Source organism: Penicillium malachiteum (genome assembly GCF_028827825.1).
Source record: "Penicillium malachiteum strain IBT 17515 chromosome Unknown utg000004l:1.0-4883003.0:1.0-4884900.0, whole genome shotgun sequence".
Classification (NCBI taxonomy): domain Eukaryota; kingdom Fungi; phylum Ascomycota; class Eurotiomycetes; order Eurotiales; family Aspergillaceae; genus Penicillium; species Penicillium malachiteum.
In genome coordinates this window covers 1,787,916-1,807,897 of record NW_026643097.1, presented here as the reverse complement: position 1 = coordinate 1,807,897, position 19,982 = coordinate 1,787,916, and the positions used below count along the sequence as shown (strand labels likewise).

Genomic DNA, 19,982 nt, shown 5'->3' with positions numbered 1-19,982 from the left:
AAAATTAGAAAGCACAATATCAAATAGGCATCATTCCAATCGTAGATTTCGAGGTCTTGGCTTTCGATGTGGTTTTTCGAGGGGCGGCAGAAGACCGAGGTGCTCGACTACCTGTATTGGTCTTGGCTCTGGCACCTTTGGCTTTCCAGCTACCAGAGCCACCATTCTTTCGACGTGGTGCCTTCTTTGTGTATGGACGTTTGTGTCCTCTGGAACCAGAGGTCGATAGCCCAGGGTCAAAGTCACCAGATGGATCGAAGCCCGGGGATGGTGGGGGAGGGAAATATCTGCTTGTGAGGTCCGCTGGGGCGTCTGAGGCGCCATCGAGGCCAAAAGCAGATACCGGATCATCAAAAAGATCGTCACCGTCGCTGTATTCATCACTACTGCTGAGGTTGATGACATTGTGATGGTTAGGGTCAGGCACAACCCCATTCGACTCAGCTTCTTCTGTCAATTCGTGATAGCGTCTCTTTGCATTATCTACCAGTCTCAGTATCTGGCGACCATATCGTTTGACTTTGTCTTGGTCAATGCCTGGCAGCGCTGCAAGTTCCGACAGATCTAGCATAGAATTAGTATTATCATTCATTTTGAACAAGCTGGTGAATTTGATCTCACTCTTTGGGAAAGAAATAGCCATGTCGCGCAAAAGATGATCTGGGAATGGCTGGGCACGAAGACCTTTCTCAACAACAATCTAAGCCCAGTGTTAGTATTATAATATCCTTGAGTAAACAAGGAGCTTGACTTACCTCTTGGAGGTATCTCTTAGCAGTGACTTCGAAATCCTCGACAACAGCACGGTGAAGGTGATTGAGTCGGTCCATCTTTTGATCTGTAGTAATTGGTGGGCCAAGCTCATGGCCATTTTGTTGCTTCTGCTTGCCAGGAACCCGAATTGGTTCAAATCCGTCACTCTCGTCTGAGTCGTTTGAAAAGTTCAGGCGCACGCCACGTTGCTGGCTCCGGGCTTGACGGCGCTCATTGGCAGATTGGATGGGGGAAGAGACCATTGTAGACTGGGGATATGCTTGACTACCAGTCTTTGCGGTCCCTGGTTTTGAACCTTGAGATTTGCCATTCGGAGATACGCGTACTTGAAGCTTCATTTGCCGCTTTCCAGTTTCGAACTCCGCGGCGCAACGGCCGGGTATGATATACTGAACAGCGAAATCCTTCCCGTTAATGACATTGTCTTCGGCCAAAGCGTCTTCGCCCAGCAACCTGTAGAACATCCGTTCCACTTCTCCTCTATCAAGTGCTGCCCCCTTCCCATATCCTGGAGCTTGGCGATGTGAGGGTGACTTGGGTCTTTTCAAGTCACCGCGAAGAACATCCGCACAATACAGCACAGTCACGTTCTGTTTCAGGGCGCAGAAATGTCGCACAATTTTCACAGCCCATGAGGCGTATTCAGAGAAGTCATGATCCTCGAATTTACCGTCAGACTTGCAATTGTCACACGTCTTGTTACAGTCTTCTCGGCGGAACTGCTCGTTGAAATAAGCAAGTACTTGTACACGCCTGCAATCACTGCGATTCTCACAGAACTGGACAACGTTTCTAAGCATCAGCTTTTGGCGAGATTTTTGTTCAAAGCTACCATCGCCTTTATCAATCATTCGTTTGAGCGTAGTGGTGTCCTTGTAGCCATAAAAGAGGTAGCAGCCGGATCGTTTGCCATCTCGACCAGCGCGGCCAGTCTCTTGGTAGTACCCCTCAAGACTCTTGGGAATACTGTGATGAAACACGAAGCGTACATCCGGTTTGTCAATTCCCATTCCAAAGGCAATGGTGGCAACAATAACATGGGTCAGTCCCATTTGCCATGCCTTCTGTACGTCGGCTTTGTTTTTCGTTGGCATCTTAGCATGATAATGAGCAGCCTTGATACCGTACACTTTGCAAAGCTTTTCTGCCACATCTTCACAGGTCTTGCGAGATAGACAGTAAACGATGCCGCACTGGTTTCGATATGAGCTTTTAATTGTCTCAGCGATGTTTGCCAATACTGCATCATTCTTGCCCTTTGGTCGGACTTCATAGGTAAGGTTAGGACGATTGAAGCTCTGCAAGAATACTTCACAACCTCGAATTTTCAAGTTATGCATGACATCCACCTTTACATTCTCCGTGGCAGTAGCAGTCAAAGCCATGACTGGTACGCCGGGAAATCTCGCTCGAACTTCACCGAGTTCTTTGTAGTCTGGTCGGAAGTCATGACCCCATTGACTCACACAGTGAGCCTCATCAATGACCAAGCGCGCGATTCGATTGCGGCGGTGAAGTTTCTCAAACGCTTTGATAAGTGTCAGGTTCTTGCTGAGCATCTCTGGTGTGATATACAGCAATTCCATCGCTTCTCCGCCTTGGCTTGATAATTGGTCAAGGATCCATGCTCGTTCAGCCTTGTCGGTGTCCCCATTCATCAAGAAAGCCTTGATGTTAAGCTGTTTCAAATGGTAGACTTGATCCTCCATCAGACTCAGTAAAGGGGAAACCACAATTGTTACACCCCTCGTTTTGCCACTTGACACAATGGATGGAAGCTGATAACAAAGTGATTTTCCTCCGCCAGTTGGCATCAGAATGAAGGTATCTTTTCCACCGAGAGTTGCATCAATGGCCTCTAGCTGGTTTGAGCGAAAACCGCGCAGATGGAATCTATCCTTCAATACAGTTCTGACCTCATGAGACCATGGGTGATTAGACCAAAAATTGCTTCGAACGGGTGATTTCTTTGGTGGCTGCATTCGGGAAGCATTTCCAGAAGTTTCCGCAAAGACTGATCGCTCCTGAGGGTTCTGATTATTAAGAGAGACTGGCACACTTTCATTGAAACTGGCAGAAGCCTCGAGCATTTCGTCGTCGCTATCATTCCAATCGAAGTCATCGAAGTCCATAGCCGGCGAGCCCATGTTCCGAGACACTCGTGCCTCGTTACCCTGGGTATTGACATCCGCCTGCTTGTCATTTCGAGAAGGGAAGTTTTCATTGGGGATACTTGTGTCATTGAATGACGTTTGCTGACTCCAAGAAGATTGTGGTCTATCGATGGGTCGAGACTGCGAATGAGCGCTCGCCGAGTCAAATTCAGGGCACCCGATCAAATCAAAGATTCTTGCTTGGGGAAGAAGTTCGCGAATCTTTGTTTGAATTTGCTCCAACTCCGCCTCAACTGCTCGACTTTTAGAGAGCTCGCCCGGCATGCTTGTTGGGTCAACACCTTGGGAGATGGCTTGCATGAGACTCTGTTTCAACTTTTCTTTTCGCGAAGCGCAACTGTTGTAAGCCGCTTGCTGGGACTGCAAACCTTCAATGGCTTGGATTCGGGCAACGAGGTTCTTATTCTCAGCTACCAGATCTGGAGCTTGTCGGCCTTCCATCGCCTCGTTGTAAACGATCTCTGAGTTTTTCTGTACATTCTTCTGTAATTCCAGGATGGATTTTTTCAAAGTTGACGGTGAAATAGCCACAAAATTCATGACAGTCTCATCCCTCGGCTGAGAGCTGGGAACACTAACACGAGGTGATGGTCGCGGAGCCTCTGTTTCTTTTGGTTTGGTAGTCTTGGGTTTGACACTACTTTTCGCTGGCACCCGAGTTGGCGAATGCTCGGGTATTGGCTTCACAGGGCGTTGTTTCATCTCATTATCTGCTGGACTAAGGTTGGGCAGTTTGGGGTACAGCCCGGCGTCATCATCAATGATCATATCATCCATATCACCATCCACCCAGTCATCAAATGGATCATCGTCAGAATCGGCAATCTCTCTGTTATTGGTGCTCTCTTTGGGTGTCGAAAGATCATTCTTCTGCTCTTTAAGATTATTGTAAGTCTTGAGAGGACTAGAAATTGGCCTCGCTGCCTTCGAGGAGTTTCGTAATTTAGTAGCATGTTTTGATGGCGAAAGCAGGTCGGATGTGTACTCATCGCTCTTCCGCTTCTTCCCACGCTTCTCTGCAGGTGATTTACGTGTCGCGGTTTCCTCATTCCATAGTCGACGCGGTCCTCCAAAATCAGTGTTTACAGGAATAAAACGTTCTGGGTCTCCCCGTCAGATCAATAGATTCGATATCACCAAAGGACGATGTTTCAAGCTTGGCACGAAGTGGGGTTGATTTAGGTCGTTTGTTCGTAAAAGAAGGTTGTGGTGGTTCTAGCCCGGAACCTGCGCGTTTTTTTCCAATGTTAGAAAGATAGTGCTTGTATCCTCGGTCCGTGTTTATACTTGCCGGAAGCAAAATTGTTTATCGAGGCCGCCTTCTTGGAAGTGGAAGGTGGTTCATCTTTCCATGTATCAGTATTGCCAGGTAACCGAAGCTTCCTGGCTGATAAGGAAACCTGCAGTCGCGCCATTTCGTCGTTTGTTACATCGTCGGCGTCCTCAATAATCGCATCCAAGAACTCGGTCTCGTCGGAGGGTGGAGTGGGTTGTTGGGAGACGCGCTCGGTTCGAATTGGAAGAGCTTGAGTAGACGGCGAAAGGTAGGATGATGGATCTCGGTCTAAGAGCCATTTAAGATGCACTTCAAGATTATTCTTCGTCATGGGGGAGTAATAATCTCATGATGTTATGATTCGAAGATTGATTGCACTTAACAATTGTTGCGCGAATCCTTGGATGAGACGCGTTTTTCACGTGAGCGGTCAGAGCCAATCTAGTAGTATTGAACAACCAGACTCAATATCATACAATTTACTATAGAGATTTTGTGGAAATTTTATATGAAAAATATTATAGATTGGATTATGACAAGATAGGCATTTGACTATATCTTTTTGATGTGTATGCTTGCCGTCTAATGTTGCCAATGGACCATATAGAATGTATGTAATGGCCATCGAGGTTCCCCGCGGCCCCGTTTGATAGGGCCTCTAATCGGTAGTCTTTTTTTTCTCTATGCCCCACCAAGATTTGTCAATCTGCACAATTTTGGGACATAGACCACAATTCAATCATGGGCAAAAAAGATAAGAAGTCCGCCGAGCATAAGGCTCGTGTGGCTGCAAAGCAAACCAAGAAAACTGCTCAAAAGGAGAAAAAGTCCAAGGCCAAGGGCAAGGATGTCGATAGCGATGTCGAGGATGCCGACCTCGATGCCATTCTCGCCCAATATGCTGAAGAACAAGCAAAATTCTTGAAGGTTACTGAGGTGGTCTCGGAGCCTCCTAAACCACGCTCGTCTGCGACTGTTCTCGCATCTCCGTCTAACCGCAATGAATTGCTGCTCTTCGGCGGCGAGTACTATGATGGAACCCATGCATCCTTCTTCAATAACCTCTTAGTCTACTTGATTGACAGAGGTGAATGGAGAGAGGTGACCAGTCCCAACAGCCCATTGCCACGAAGTGGTCATGCGTGGTGCCGTGGAGGTAATTCTGGAGGTGTATACATGTTTGGAGGTAAGACATTGACCTCAAAAGATATGTTGATTTTTGGTATATCTAATCTTGGTTCATAGGCGAATTCTCGTCACCCAAGCAAGGTACATTCTACCACTACAATGATTTCTGGCACCTAGACACCGCCACGAGGGAATGGACCCGTCTCGAGACCAAGGGCAAGGGTCCTCCAGCTCGAAGTGGTCACCGAATGACATACTACAAGGTATGTTATACACGTTGAGCAAAAAGTTCTCTAGCATTTGAGACTGGTGCTGACTTGTGTTGTTTAGAATTACATCATTCTATTTGGTGGCTTCCAAGATACTTCTCAGCAGACCAAGTATCTGCAAGATCTGTGGATTTACGATTGCCAGAAATACACCTGGTTCAACCCAACTTTGACCACCGCGGCACAGAAACCCGATCCTCGGTCCTCGTTCTCATTCCTTCCGCATGAGACAGGTGCTGTCATCTATGGCGGTTATTCTCGCGTGAAAACTACTAGTGGTGCAGGTGCAGGCGGCAAGCCGGTAAAGGGCGGTACCCAGAAAATGACCATGCGTCCCATGGTTCATCAAGACACCTGGTTCCTCAGAATCACACCACCCGCAGCTGAGGCACCCGCAGCTGCCGGCCCAACAATTCGTTGGGAGCGGAGAAAGAAGCCTGCGAACACTCCCAACCCAGCTCGCGCTGGAACGACCATGGCATACCACAAGGGTCGTGGTATCATGTTCGGTGGAGTTCACGATGTCGAATTAACTGAGGAAGGTATTGACAGCGAGTTCTTCGATACTTTGTTTGCATGGAACACTGATCGAAACCGATTCTTCCCTATGACTTTGCGAAAACCACGTGCTCCCGGAAAGAAACAACAAGCGAACCAAGCTGCGCGATCGCGAGGAGATAGAAGCAAGGCTGATGAAGAGGAGCTCTTGCGGAACCTCAAGGCCCTGGAAACTAAGGGAGGAATCCGCGATGATGACGATGATGATGATGACTTTATGCAATTAAGCACTCCTAAAGAGGAGCCTGTTGAGCCCGCCAAGCCTGCGGTAATTCGCTTTGAGATGCCTCATCGCCGTTTTAACGCACAGCTTGCAGTGCAAGATGATTTGCTGTTTATCTATGGTGGTACTTTCGAAAAGGGTGATCGCGAGTTTACATTTGACGATATGTACTGCATTGATCTTGTCAAGCTGGACGGAGTCAAGGAGGTATTCTACAGAGAACCAGAGAACTGGAATCTTATGGATGAAGATGAGGACAGTGATGAGGACATGGATGACGAAGATGACGATGAAGATATGGATGATGAAGATGGCGACGCGATGTCCCTTGATACCTCTTCACCTGCTCCAACAGATGTGACCGTGCCATCAGTTACTCAGGACATGGAACAGCTTGAAGTTGAGGAGCAAGATGATGCCGAGCCTGAAGACAGCCGGCCATTGCCTCGAGCTTTCGAGAGTCTCCGTGAATTTTTCACTCGTACTGCAGACGAGTGGCAGAAGATCGGAATTGAAGCTCTGACAATGAAGGGTATGGTTGAAGGCAAGACGATCAAGGAGCTTCGGAAAGCTGCATTCGATATGGCAGAAGAGAAATGGTGGGACAGCCGTGAGGAGATCATGGCTCTGGAGGATGAACAAGAAGCATCCGGTATTGGCGAGGTGGTCAGCATGGCTGAGCGGTCTGAGAATGTGGGAGGAGCTGGCCGCCGCCGTTGATCAATCCGTTACATCATGATATCTCAGAAATAAAAAGTGACATTTGATTGCATTATTTATTAAAATGGACGTATGAAGGCCTCTATGCAGCCTCGGTTCTGTATCTAGTTTAAAATTTAAATCTATTCGCCGGCGTTCATAGTTGGGCCACCTGTGCCAAAACATCCGTCACCAGAGCAGCATCCCTGTTAACGTCAACTCGCCAGTTAGAAATAGCAATCCGAGTTGCGGGGGCACCATCCCAACTGCTTCCAGACACAAACATCCGTGACGTCTCATTAATTTTACTCGTCAGCTGTTTGTTCAAAGTATCATCTTTTGCACGGAACAAAACACTCATGAAGGTCTGGTCCACAAGCTCAGCCTTGGAATTGGTCTCTGGTAGAGCTGTATAAGCTGAACTATCGAAAATCCACTCATAGATAGTACGTGCAAGTCGAATTTGGCGCTCAAGCATGTCTCGGTATCCATCTCTTCCATAGCATAGAAGCGACGCATAGACTGGCAATGCTCGGAAGCGACGAGAGTTCTCGATTCCAATGTTGAGGGGAGATGGAATTGATGGGCCGTCTGTTGCACCTGCAGTCAGATAAGCTGCGTTCGCGTTCTGGAAAACACATGCAGCCAAGTCTGGGTGTCGAGAAAAGAAGAAGCCACAGTCATAAGGCACATTAAGCAACTTGTGACCATCACCAGTGATGGAGTCGAGAAGCTCAATGCCATCAGAGCCCTTTTTTATTGTCGCAAATTCCGGGCTGTCGTCAAGAATGCGAGCAAAGATTCCAAAGGCACCATCAGCGTGTAACCATGATCCATACTGGTCACAAAGCTTGCGGAGTTGGCTTAGTTGCGCCATTCCAGATGTCGCAAACCGACCAGTATTAACCTCGCCACAAGATACAGATATAATGCTGACTTTTTCGGTCCTTGCGAGCTCCTTCTCTAGCGCGACCATGTCGAATTGGAGCGGATCGTCATCACGGCAGATGTTCCGTACGTTGGCACGGCCAATTCCTAGAATTCCAGCGGCTTTAACCACGGATGAATGAGGTAATGTCGATAAAACTTGAATCCCTGAAAGGTCCAGGGCTTGTAGCACCTCAAATAATCCGTGCTCACCGACACTGCCCAGTGTGTGTCCCTTTCTCTCCGCTGCTTTTTGGAGAACAAACTCTCGCCCGCATGCCAGGCCAAGAATATTGCTGGCTGTCGCACCGGTGGTGAAGGTACCATTATGCCATTGGGAACGATCTAAATGGAAAAGGTCTGCGAGCAAGCCAAGCGCATGGTACTCAACATCGGTGACAATAGAGTGGTTTGGCAGGTGTACCTGGACATTCTGATCATATGTCGATACAATATTGTCAGCGAAGAGAGCAGCCGGTGTTACTCCTCCTGTGATGAAGCCGTAGTAATTAGGACTGAGACTGCCTCCATTGAAAGCCGGCACAATATCATTCACGATGTGTTGCTGAACGGACTCCAGTCTGGCACCAGCAACGGGAAGCTGAGTGGGGATGGATGACCGTGCTCGAGATAAGCTCTCCTGGCTAGGGAGAACCCCAGAAGACCAGGATCCCTGGGCAACCTGCCATAACTTTTCAAGGAATTGATCTTGCATGGTGTCTTCTTGTAGTCTGGTCAAGATTTAGAGATACTCTCAAGTCAATTTATACTTGTCTTCGGGATCTCACAGATATGTCGGGATCTGTGTAAATGGATTCGGAGGATCGGGTTTCCGGTTGGACCTCCTGAAAAGAGATTTAGTAGAGCTGAGTCAGACCTTAGTTTCAAATCAAACTAAACAATTAATTAGGCTGCATTCGATAAGTCTGAAGTGATTGGCTGCGTCAATCGTCTCAAAGAAAGTGGATTGACGCGGGATTGAATCAGGAACAGTGAGCCCTTCGAGTGGTACAACCAGTGTACAGCGTGTCTCCGCAGTTTAAACCCGCGTGCTCCACTCCCAACTCTTCCTCCACACCGATCTTGGAAAAATGGCAGCAAAACTCATTGATAGACGGTTTCACAACGTCCCTGGTAAGTTTGAGCATGAGTTCTGGGTTTAAGGCGAATGCTGTGATATGAAAGTAACGGATCACTAATTAAAGCTCTGATAGGCAAGCTGAGAGTGGCTGAGCTGTTTTTCGATGTCCCCGTCGATTACAGCAAGCCAAATGATGCCACGTTGAGATTGTTCGCTCGGAGTGTCTCTCGTCTGAACAAACCTGTCGAACCTGTCAAGGAAGAGGCCAAGCTACCCTGGCTCGTCTATCTGCAAGGTGGTCCGGGCTTTGGATGTGCTGCCCCGCAGAACTACGGCTGGGTTGAGCCAGTACTCAATAAGGGGTACCAAGTATGTATTCTTTCAATTCATTGTTGAAAAAACACAGGTGGAGCGTTTTCTCACAATCGATTTTAGATTCTTTTCCTGGATCAAAGAGGAACTGGACTCAGCTCTACTCTTACAGCAGGAACCCTCGCTCGCCAGGGCAATGCTATTCAACAGGCTGAGTACCTCAAGCACTTCCGCGCAGATAACATTGTGCGTGACTGTGAGGCTATTCGGAAATTCTTAACAAAAGACTATCCTGAGGATCAACAGAAATGGAGTGTAATGGGCCAGAGCTTTGGTGGCTTTTGTGCCGTCAACTACCTCTCAAAATTGTGCGTTCAACCCTATACCACCCCATCTCAATATCTTTGCTAATCTGAATAATCCGACTTACTAGCCCGGAGGGTTTGAGAGAAGCATTCATCACTGGTGGCTTGCCTCCTCTAGTGGATGAGCCAGATCCCGTTTATGCCCGCACTTATGGTTAGTGTTTTTATCTTGTAGATTTGGGTCTTGAGCTAACATCTAGACAGAAAAGGTTATGCAAAGAAATAAGGCATACTACGAGAAGTTTCCTGAGGATGTAGAGCGAGTCAAGAAGATCATGGCATACTTGACGAACAACCAGGTAGCCTTGCCGTCAGGATCGCTCACTCCAGCTCGATTCCAGCAGCTTGGTATCATCTTTGGTTTCCACGGTAAGATCTATAATTCACCCAGGTGAAGCTATTCTAATGATTGATTTTAGGTGGTCTTGACATTTTGCATGGTAAATAAACCTACCCTATTATTAGTGGTACTATTCTCACCTTGACGTTCTAGAGATCGTCCTTCGTGCCTGGAACGACCTAGAGGTATTCGGCTCTCTTACTGCGCCTACTCTGGCATCAATCGACAGCAATGGTGGCATGGATAAAAACATCATCTACGCCATTCTTCATGAAGCAATTTACTGTCAAGGGTAAGGCTTTTTGTTATTATTTTTGATAGCCTGTCTTACAACATGAAAATAGCAAATCATCCCGTTGGTCTGCGGACAGGCAGCGTGCTGAGCACCCTGTATTCCAGACAAGTGGTTCTCAGCCAGAGATTTACTTTACCGGAGAAATGGTAAGAATAGTTCATCCAGAGTTTAGAAGGGCAATGATGTCTAACTTTTTTTTTCTAGGTCTTCAAGGATATGCTTGACTCATACTCGGAGCTTGACCAGCTCCGAGACGCCGCAGAAGCTCTAGCCAGTACCAGTGATTGGCCAGCGCTCTATGACGAGGCACAGCTTGCTAAGAACGAAGTTCCCGTCTATGCTGCCTCTTACATTGACGATATGTATGTCCATTACGATCTGGCTTCCAATACTGCTAGCAAGATCAAGGGTATCAAGCAGTTTATCACCAACACTATGTATCACGATGCACTGCGGAGCAAGTCTGGCGAGGTTATGCGCCAACTCTTTAACCTTCGAGATGACTCCATTGACTAGAATGTGACTCGTTCTTCAATCCGACCTCGGGAGTCAGCGGGCTCAGCCGTTTTCGGAATCAATCAGATTGAAGCACTTATATACCTACCAATGGCACTTAAACAAAATTAACATATATTTACTCAGTCGGAAAACACTTCTGGTATAGCTTTATGTTCATGAAGAGATGTATATACAACTTGAAGCCATCATTCGTCACATGAGTAAACCCCGGCAACTTGAATGACCATTATTGGCGTTTTCAAAAGACCTGAAATATACCGTCAGTGGGAATGTAAACCATATAAAGCCCAGAATTCATTCACGTACCGCACCGCCAATGATGAAGAGTCTCTCCTCTTCTTGCTGTATCCACTGGGCAATCTTGGTTGCGCTCTGGACTAATGCATTGCGGTTTGCATTTGGCTCAGCCACACAGTAGAGCTCGAATACTGGGGTCACCCATGCGAATGAGCTCGCTGACCTTGACACGCAATGGTGAACCTTCACATGCGTATTTTTGGCATGAATGCTTGCATGCAGATTATTATAAATGGACATCAATCTGGGAAACAATTAGAGCGGATCAAAAAAGAAAATGTGGAGAGTGGGCTAAGAAGTTCCAGTACTAACCTTCGACGCCGAGCAATCGAATCGAAAGTAGGAGCAAAGGAGGACATGGTGAATTGTACGTTTCCCCTTGATTTGTATAAGAAATGATGCAGAACACTGCCTGGCACGATATCTGTTGTTGCTGGCCGGCCTTGATCAATTGCAGCTCTTATTACCTTCAGACTACCATTCTTCTCCATTTGTTCAACAAAGGCATCCCGCATCCCTTGCATCTCGAAGAAGCTCTCTTTGTCGGGGCTAATCAGAACAATAGCCACGGATTCATCTTTGGAGATATCCTCGTTTCCATCGACGTCACCTCGAAGATCGAGAAAGCTGACATACATATATAAGTAGCCGCTGCTGTTGAAGCCGGGTAGACATATGGGGATCCAGCTCTCTCCACCACCAGCCTTGACTCCATCAGCTTCGAAGACCATGTTGAAAAGAAGTTGAAGATCTCCAGGGTGTAGCGAGTGCTTCTTCGGCCTCACAACACTGACAAGCCGTCCGCCGGCGACAACCAAGCCATAGAGCAAATTGTTAGCCTTCGTCTTCAAAAGAGCGTTGTTAATTAACTGGCGATGTTGTTTCCGGATCTTCAAGCATTCTAACGCTGACAACAAAGTAGATGGTGAGCCACGCGTAAAACTATCAGCCAGTGAGGAGAGGAGAGTTTCGGATCCTTGCAGTGGCCTCTTGAGATCGGTAGATGGTCGGATGGAGAATAGATGAGAAAGAGATGGTAGCGTGAGAGTTGACAATATCTGCATGTACAGCGCTTCAAGTTGAAGTCGGAGTTGGGTTTCGCTCTCCATCATTCGACTGATTGCGACAAGGTGCAATGGCCCATGGGTCACAATGACGAATTTCGTATCCCCAGCAGAGAAGCTCTTGAGTTGATCATCCGATTCTTCATAGAAGGAGATAATGGTTTGAATGATTCCAACGTAGGTGGATATTAAACCACCATCCCCGTGGCGTGTCCAAATTGGCTTGCCGGCGGCAGATAGAATCAAATAGTGTTTTTGCTTAGCCTTGAAGCGCTCGAGAAGAAGGTCTTGGAAACGTCAATTTCATTCTTGCAACAAATTATATTTATATATTGTTGAAAAAACATACCTTCGTTGCCAGCATTTTCGTCAATCTCACCGACAGGATCGAATTCAGTTAAGAACTCATCATCGTCTAAATTGTCGGCTGGAAACTCAGGAAAATGAAGGAGCACTTTGGATTCTAAATTCCCTTCAGGAGCCGAAGCCACAAAGTCCTTGAATAAGGCATCCACATCTCCCACATCGCCATTCTGAACGGAGCTCCGAATACTGGATGTGTCGCCAGCTTCACTTCCCCGCGAACTGGTCAAGTGACCGAGGCTCGCTTTCGCTTTCAAGCCCTGAGATAGTCCACGGATGGCTAGCGATGGGTATGCACTCCCTGCGACCTCATTCGTTTGTGTATCAATATCTGTTCGAGAAATGGCCGTTGTAGGCCCCGCTTGTAGAGTTGCTCGGGATGCCGATTCGTCGTTAAGCAAGCTTAGAGTATTCGGCCTCGGTGGCAAAGGGGGTCGCTCGCCCTCTGAGCTCGGACTGGAGTCTCTGGCCGCATGAGAGGAACTGTGGTTCGAAGGTGTTGTGTTCTCATTGACAGGCTCGTCCCGGCTATCGCACTGGGGTAATTGCGGCGCATTCATCCCCACTATGGGTGTGCGCTGATAGATAAAGTCGCTAGGCGCGGGGACATTAAAATCATGAAATTCGCATCATCAGATTTTGCAAAGATCCAAATCCAGTCCTTGAACCTCTTGTTAGTGTGGGGGAAGAGTGGGTTAAAGACGCTGACGTCGGTCTCGGTCGGTGAAGCGGAGCTCCCCTTAAGGCGGACAAAACATCTAATGTGGCCGCCTGCGTGGCCCTTTCTCCAACGTCTTCAACAGTCAACTTGCCCTCCACCTTAGGGTCTTCCTCGATGTCCTAAGTAAGATGAGGTGCAGTCTGCAGTCTTTGTATCAATTTGACGTTCAACATTGGCACCATGAGCCTTGATCCCAGTGCCTTTCCGAGGTCGAACTCCCCCGCAAGCTCCGAAAGCTCCCTGACGCGCACGCGGTTACAGGGGAAGGAAGGTATGTACTACTTCACAAAGAACATGTTATAGTGGTAAATTAAATATCTAACAATTTGTCTATTGATATAGGATCCCTTAAGAAAGATAAAAACTACCGCCGATATGCATCTAGTGTTGAACGAGCGCTATCGCTGTTCGACAATGCCCTGCAAGAATGGGCTGACTACATTTCCTTCCTTAGTCGCCTATTGAAGGTTATTTTGATCACAAAGCGCATTCAAATGGGGCCATTTGGCTGACATATGCATAGGCGCTTCAAACTCATCCTCCAGATCAACCGGTTGTTCCTCATAAGGTGCTTGTCTCAAAGCGCCTTGCTCAATGCTTGAACCCATCCTTGCCATCAGGAGTTCACCAAAAAGCTCTTGAAGTCTACACATACATATTTGGACTGATCAAAGTAAGTACTGTGCAAATTCTGTATCTAAATTGTTCCTCCTTGATATAAACTAACAACACGGCTTCTCCTTTAGCTTGAGGGACTATCCTACGACCTATCTTTGTACCTACCTGGCCTTGCGCCCACCTTGACCTTTGCTTCCCTCACCGTCCGCCCCCTCTTTCTATCTCTTATTGAAGGTTACGTGGTTGATCTTGAACCATGGGCCATTCGTCCTGCTCTAAAATCAATCCTCCTGGCTTTGTTACCTGGTCTAGAAGAGGAAACAAGCGATGACTTCGAACCGACTCTACGTATCATCAATAAGCTTCGTGAAGTGGGTGGCAGACTAGAGACACAAAAAACATCCGATTCCGGGGCCTCTGGGCAATACTTTTGGCAATGTCTGTTCCTCGCATCGATAACAAACCCAAGCCGGCGTCTTGGTGTGCTAGCCTATTTGAATCGCTATCTTCCAAAGTTAGGTATTGCAGGCCGTCGTCAAAGTGCAGCTGATAAAGGGGATTTGAAGGATATTTCTCCAGAGATGCTAGCTGCAGCAGACTCTGTAATCCTCCCTGAGCCAGGTTTGTTGATTAGATGCTTCGCGTCAGGTCTTTCTGATGAACAAATTTTGGTCCAGCGAAATTTCCTTGATCTTTTGGTCACACATTTGCCATTGAACTCGCCTGTGCTCCAGTCGCGCATCACGGACGGTGATTTGGAAACATTGATCATTGCGGCGGTGGGTGTTGTTACTCGACGAGAAATGGGCTTGAACCGCCGACTGTGGGCATGGTTCCTTGGGCCCGAACCTGCAAACGAGCGCGAGTGTTCGTCAACTGATGGAAGAAAGTTCTCGACAGAAACCACTCGGTCAACTTCTACAGAGGTGGAGAGGTTTTCACAGTCGCAATACTTCAGTCAAGTCGGCTTGCAGCCTCTAGTGAAGGGCCTTCTCAAGATGATCAGTCAAGGCTCTCAGGTTCCAGCTGAAAGGACGAAGCCTTTCCGAATTTCACTATCCTTGATGGATCGATGGGAAATCGGAGGCTATATTGTCCCTGCTGTATTCCTTCCCACGATTCGCAGTGTTCAGACATTTGAAAAACAAGCCTCCAAACCTTACTTTGAAGAAGTCTTTCGCAGTGCCAGTGCTTTCTTCGACGGTGTGGAGAGCAGTGTTATCTTTTCTGAGATTCTAGGTCTAGTGGACTTCCGCTCTATGGATATGGAGCGCGAGCCAGACCAGGTCTTGCAGAACCTCGAGCTTGCGCGGTTCATCGTCGAAAATTTTAATGTACGGGAGGAGGATATGCTTCAAGTCCATGTTCCCTTATTGGCTTTGTCGGTTCTTGTCAGGATGCGTGAAATCTCGCTTTATACCCCTTCTGCAGGAACCAGTGTGGATAAGAAGACCTTTTCTATGGGACTGAGTGGTGTACTCAAGTCACTTGCTCCACTGCTTACAGATCGAGCATTCTCAAGGAAAACAGGCCAAGAGAAAAATGCTGCTGATGGAAAACCTCGAGAGGTCGATATTCTGAAACGGATTCACAGTCTCTATGAAAGCAGCAAAAACAGCCTTGATCTTCCCTCTCTACCATTCAGCCCGAAACAAACGAGCGAAATGATCATCCGCGAAGCCCATGATCTCGCAGTTGATGCCCTGGAAAATGATAGCGCCTCAGCTCTTCATGATAAAATCGATGTGCTCGTAACATTACTCATGAAACTCCCGAAGTCCCGGGTACTCTGTGACAGACGGTTCTACGAGGGACTATCACGGAGACTTACCAAGGGAGAGAAGACGCCAACGACAGCTGGCTTTGCTGTTCTTTCCACAATCACATCTGCGTTGTCTAACTTGTTTTTCATACATAGTCTTGGGTTTTATGTCAGCTATGAAGATGCGTGCAGCCTGGTACCAAGCCTAGTGGAACAGCTCTGGCGGTATTTATCACCATTAAGCCCAAAGTTTCATGTTGAAGCTGTAAGGTGCCTATGGTTGCTTCACTCGATCTCATGGGTTGACCATCTTGTTGAAGCATCAATAACATCTTTGATGGTTAACTCCTCAACCACGAGCTCATATCATCTCTCATCGGAGGAGCAGGCCGAAAAGTTCTATGTCTTGTGGAACCACAGCCACCATGGCCAGCACGAGCAACCTCCAAAGCAAGTCCTCGAAGTTGGGGGAACTCTGTTTTCTTACCAGTGTTCTATGCTCGAACGACCGCTCTTCATCGTCCTTGACATGCTCTCACAGGAACCCGGAGATGTGTCCCAAAGTGTTCAGCACTGGCTTCAAGACTTACATTCCATTCACAGAATTTTCCATGTGATAGTTCTAAAACTCGAGGAGTTATTTGAACATGATACACCCAGTGCAGTAGCTGAAGTCGATCTGTCGATTTCCCCGGATGACTACAAAGAATGCAAATACCTTCTACGGACTGCATCGAATGTCATCTCAACACTCTCTCATAGCGGGTGGATGACGCTTCTTACACATACATTGGGTCAGAGCGAAAAGCGTCCAGGCACATCGAAGTCTGATGATAATTCAAATGTGAAGAGCTTTCACGCGACTATATTTGAATCTTGTCACAGCATCGTCAGCGACAAAACCTCGGCGTCAACACAGGGTAACCTGGAGGGAGAACGGCTGCAACGGGATGCCCTTTATCTCATGCGACAGCTTCTTTTAGGCCCCGGTGCAGAGGATCTGGTAGAAACCGGAATCGATGACTTCCTGGTGGATCGTCTCCTAGCCGCATCAGGTGAAGGTGGTAGCGTTGCGGTGCAGGGTGCTCTGATCGACGCACTTCTTGCAGCGATCAAGGTCAAGTTTGCCCAGGCATATGCACCACCTCCTCCTCCTAGGCCGAAGCATCAACGAACAGGTTCTCGTGAACGTCTGACAAGTCCATCCATACTGTCTTTCACTAGTGACAAAGTAGATAGAGGACAGTCATTGCCGCAGTTTCCTCGTCCTCCTGAACGTCTTTTGGACTGTTTACTCAAGGGTATCAGCTCTAAGAAATCCCATGAGATCGTGGATAAATGGATCGGATTACTTTGTGAAGTGCTCCCACTTTATTCAGGCTCGCTTTTCCAAATTCTTCTCATGTTGGTTGAATGCTTCTGCCGAGAGATCACAGCTTCCTTTGGTAGACTCCAACTTGCATTTCAACAAACCGAGGACTGGCCACAAGATCGGTCTGAGCATGTTACCATAGCCTTGCTGAGTGGCCTTGAAACTTGTATTGCCAACGCACATGAACGCCTGCTCGTAGAAGAGTCAAACGTCCCAGCTGCCAAAAGTCCAGACCAACCTCAAGGATTTTTCGGAAACATGGTTTCGGGTGTGTTCAACTCAGATGGCCATCACGGCCGCTCTAATACCGCTAATGATCGTTTGACCGTTCTTCTCTGTTTCCAAGATGCCGTTCGCCTTTGCTTCTCTATTTGGGCATGGGGCGCAGGTGATCGAACTGGCTCTTCACCAGATTCTGAATCAATGGCATCATTTCAATACACATCTTTGCGAATGAGAAACAGATCAAGGCGGCTTCTGGAACACTTTTTCGCCGCGGAGGCGCTTGAGTGCCTTGAAACGTTAGTTGATATGTGGAGCAAGTCCGACGCAGAGACTGCGATGCTGATTTTCAACCTCCTTCATACTCTTGATGGTTCGAGTCCGAAGATCACTATCCCCGCAATGTTCAATGCGATCTACACGAGAACAAATCCCAGCGCATTAGACGCCAATCGGAAATCGTCGTTGACCACCAGTCTCTCGGAATCCGAACTTGCTAGCTTCCTGGTTGCCTATGCCCGGTCTTTAGACAATGATGTGCTCGATGAGATCTGGACGGACTGCACAACTTTCCTGCGTGATGTGCTCAGCAACCCTTTCCCACATCGGCAGATTCTTCCGCGTCTTATTGAGTTCGCGGCTATCCTGGGAGTGAAGTTAGAGAACACAACGTTTGGTGAAGACCGACGTATGCGTAAAGAGCTCGGAGTTAGTGTGCCCCTCATCTTATATTTCGTGAAGCCTTTCACTAACTGTTCTCTCATAGGATGTCGTTCTTCGTTTACTTACTGCCGTCTTCACCAGCAAACCCTTAGGGCTCAATCAGGATGCTAGTCTCTTGGCAAGGCCATCTCTTGATTACGACCGTACTGCGGTAGCACATACAGGCCCCGATGATATGCTAAGCATTCTTGCGGTCTCCATGCCCTCCTTCCTCACTACTCTGGGTGACTCTGATCGTATTAACACTGCAATTACTGGTGTGTCGACCAATGTAGTTGGTCCCTTAATCCGCTCCCGACTTTTCCCCAATAATCTCAATCGGAGTGTCATGATTCTTTTGCAGCAAATGGCCAAGGTTCCCGCAGCTGCGAAGGTCTGGAAGAAGGATATTTCTGATGCATTTAATGACCCACGCTTCTTTGGCTTGCAAGTGGACCTTGTTAAGGAAAACTGGATGGACCTTTTCCGACACTGGGTGCTTGCCGATAAGGACAGATTAGCAGAGCTTCTTACTCGATTAACACCACCCAGCACAGCCGGAATTATGTTTGGTGTGGGAGCTTCTGCAGCACGATTGGAAGCAGACCGCAAAGCGCAACTCAATCTTCGCCGCATCGCTCTGCTTCTTCTATCCGCTACTACCGATTACTTTGTGGGTGAACTTCCAGCTTTACTTCGGAAATTGGAAGATCTACTTGCAGCTACCAGCTCGTCATCCCCATCATCCGCGACTCGAGCGGAGATTTTCATGGTTCTACGTGCTCTCGCTCTCAAAACTTCACCTTCGACTATGGCGCCTTTCTGGCCGCTAGTCAACTGTGAGCTCCAAGAAGCGCTCTCTGCTGTTCCACAAAATTCACAGTCAGAGGTTTACAATCCTTACTCGCTTCTTCAGGCTTGTAAGCTATTGGACCTTCTTCTTGTGATTGCTCCCGATGACTTCCAGCTTCTAGAATGGCTGTTTGTGACCGACACCATCGACGCGGTCTACCCACCGAATCGCTGGGAACCAGTTGCATTGGCAGATGAAGTATCTCAGACCTTCGGATCACGTAACATGTTATCTCCAACTGTTTCCAATGAACAAGCGGAGCCCGTGGCACGTGGTGGCCTCAAGCGACCATGGTTAATCTCAGATCGTATTCGAGAGACAGCCAAGGATGAGATCGTTGAACGAGTTTTACGACCCTTCTTTGACCGGCTGAGTATCTATGTGTTTGAGAGCACATACGGTATGGAAAGCACAGACTTTGGTATTTGCCGAGACGATTTATTGGCAGATCTGTTCAACGAGAGCACGATGGCCAACTAAACCCATAGACGTCTATTTTCCCATTTTGTACAGCTGCAGGACTCGGGGCTCATAGCGATGATCATTCATATTTAGCTCCATCATACAATTATTCATTCAAATTTTGAAGTAACATCATGATGCTTTAATCCATACTAAGAGGCCTTAATCCCTGTCTTGGGGTGATGATGAGATGGATACATACTTCCCAAGTTCAGGTCCTCAAACTTGATCTCTAGAAACCCACAGACGGACTCAAGCTCTAAGTCTATATTTACAATATTGGTCAGTCCAATATTATAAGATTAAATGTGTTGCATACTAGTAATCCTACAAAATTCTTTTATGTATGCAACAAAGGTTCATACTACCTAGTAAAAACCTTGTTAAATAGACACCCCATGCCTATCTCTATACCTATTATTCTATCTTTAGTCATGGTAGTGGAGAAATACCCTTTTATAATAACAACGGCCCAATCTACTGTGTAATGCCTTTCAGGCTTTGCCAGATTTCCAGTGAAACAAGAGCTGTGCATTATAATGATTCCGAGGTTGGGCTGTCCATTTAACAGGCGTGAATATCCGCTGCCGCCCGGACCTCAGATCA

General features: G+C 47.5%; 6 protein-coding genes across 6 annotated transcripts; 3 read left to right on the top strand and 3 right to left on the bottom strand.

Annotated features, from left to right (window-relative positions):
- Window positions 1-19: 19 nt before the first annotated feature.
- N7483_008821 (uncharacterized protein) lies at window positions 20-4,555 on the bottom strand (the record flags this gene model as incomplete). The annotated part of the gene is made up of 5 exons (XM_057092248.1): window positions 20-564; window positions 622-700; window positions 756-4,048; window positions 4,086-4,175; window positions 4,240-4,555. The coding sequence occupies 5 exons, from the start codon at window positions 4,553-4,555 to the stop codon at window positions 20-22; spliced, it is 4,323 nt and encodes a 1,440-aa protein (XP_056943422.1).
- Window positions 4,556-4,965: 410 nt separating this feature from the next.
- Window positions 4,966-7,122, top strand: N7483_008820 (putative Kelch repeats protein; the record flags this gene model as incomplete). The annotated part of the gene is made up of 3 exons (XM_057092247.1): window positions 4,966-5,410; window positions 5,470-5,615; window positions 5,683-7,122. 3 exons carry the CDS (start codon window positions 4,966-4,968, stop codon window positions 7,120-7,122), a joined length of 2,031 nt encoding a protein of 676 aa, XP_056943421.1.
- Window positions 7,123-7,258: 136 nt separating this feature from the next.
- On the bottom strand, window positions 7,259-8,743 carry N7483_008819 (pyridoxal phosphate-dependent decarboxylase family protein; the record flags this gene model as incomplete). Its single annotated transcript, XM_057092246.1, has 1 exon — window positions 7,259-8,743. The coding sequence occupies one exon, from the start codon at window positions 8,741-8,743 to the stop codon at window positions 7,259-7,261; it is 1,485 nt and encodes a 494-aa protein (XP_056943420.1).
- Window positions 8,744-9,119: 376 nt separating this feature from the next.
- Window positions 9,120-10,937, top strand: N7483_008818 (proline iminopeptidase; the record flags this gene model as incomplete). The annotated part of the gene is made up of 9 exons (XM_057092245.1): window positions 9,120-9,162; window positions 9,243-9,478; window positions 9,545-9,789; window positions 9,855-9,940; window positions 9,991-10,155; window positions 10,206-10,226; window positions 10,280-10,418; window positions 10,471-10,567; window positions 10,626-10,937. 9 exons carry the CDS (start codon window positions 9,120-9,122, stop codon window positions 10,935-10,937), a joined length of 1,344 nt encoding a protein of 447 aa, XP_056943419.1.
- A 241-nt stretch (window positions 10,938-11,178) lies between these two features.
- Window positions 11,179-13,224, bottom strand: N7483_008817 (guanine nucleotide exchange factor MON1; the record flags this gene model as incomplete). The annotated part of the gene is made up of 4 exons (XM_057092244.1): window positions 11,179-11,187; window positions 11,247-11,481; window positions 11,550-12,588; window positions 12,651-13,224. The coding sequence occupies 4 exons, from the start codon at window positions 13,222-13,224 to the stop codon at window positions 11,179-11,181; spliced, it is 1,857 nt and encodes a 618-aa protein (XP_056943418.1).
- Window positions 13,225-13,565: 341 nt separating this feature from the next.
- N7483_008816 (dopey family protein) lies at window positions 13,566-19,394 on the top strand (the record flags this gene model as incomplete). Its single annotated transcript, XM_057092243.1, has 5 exons — window positions 13,566-13,656; window positions 13,728-13,852; window positions 13,909-14,058; window positions 14,132-18,067; window positions 18,126-19,394. 5 exons carry the CDS (start codon window positions 13,566-13,568, stop codon window positions 19,392-19,394), a joined length of 5,571 nt encoding a protein of 1,856 aa, XP_056943417.1.
- Window positions 19,395-19,982: the final 588 nt, after the last annotated feature.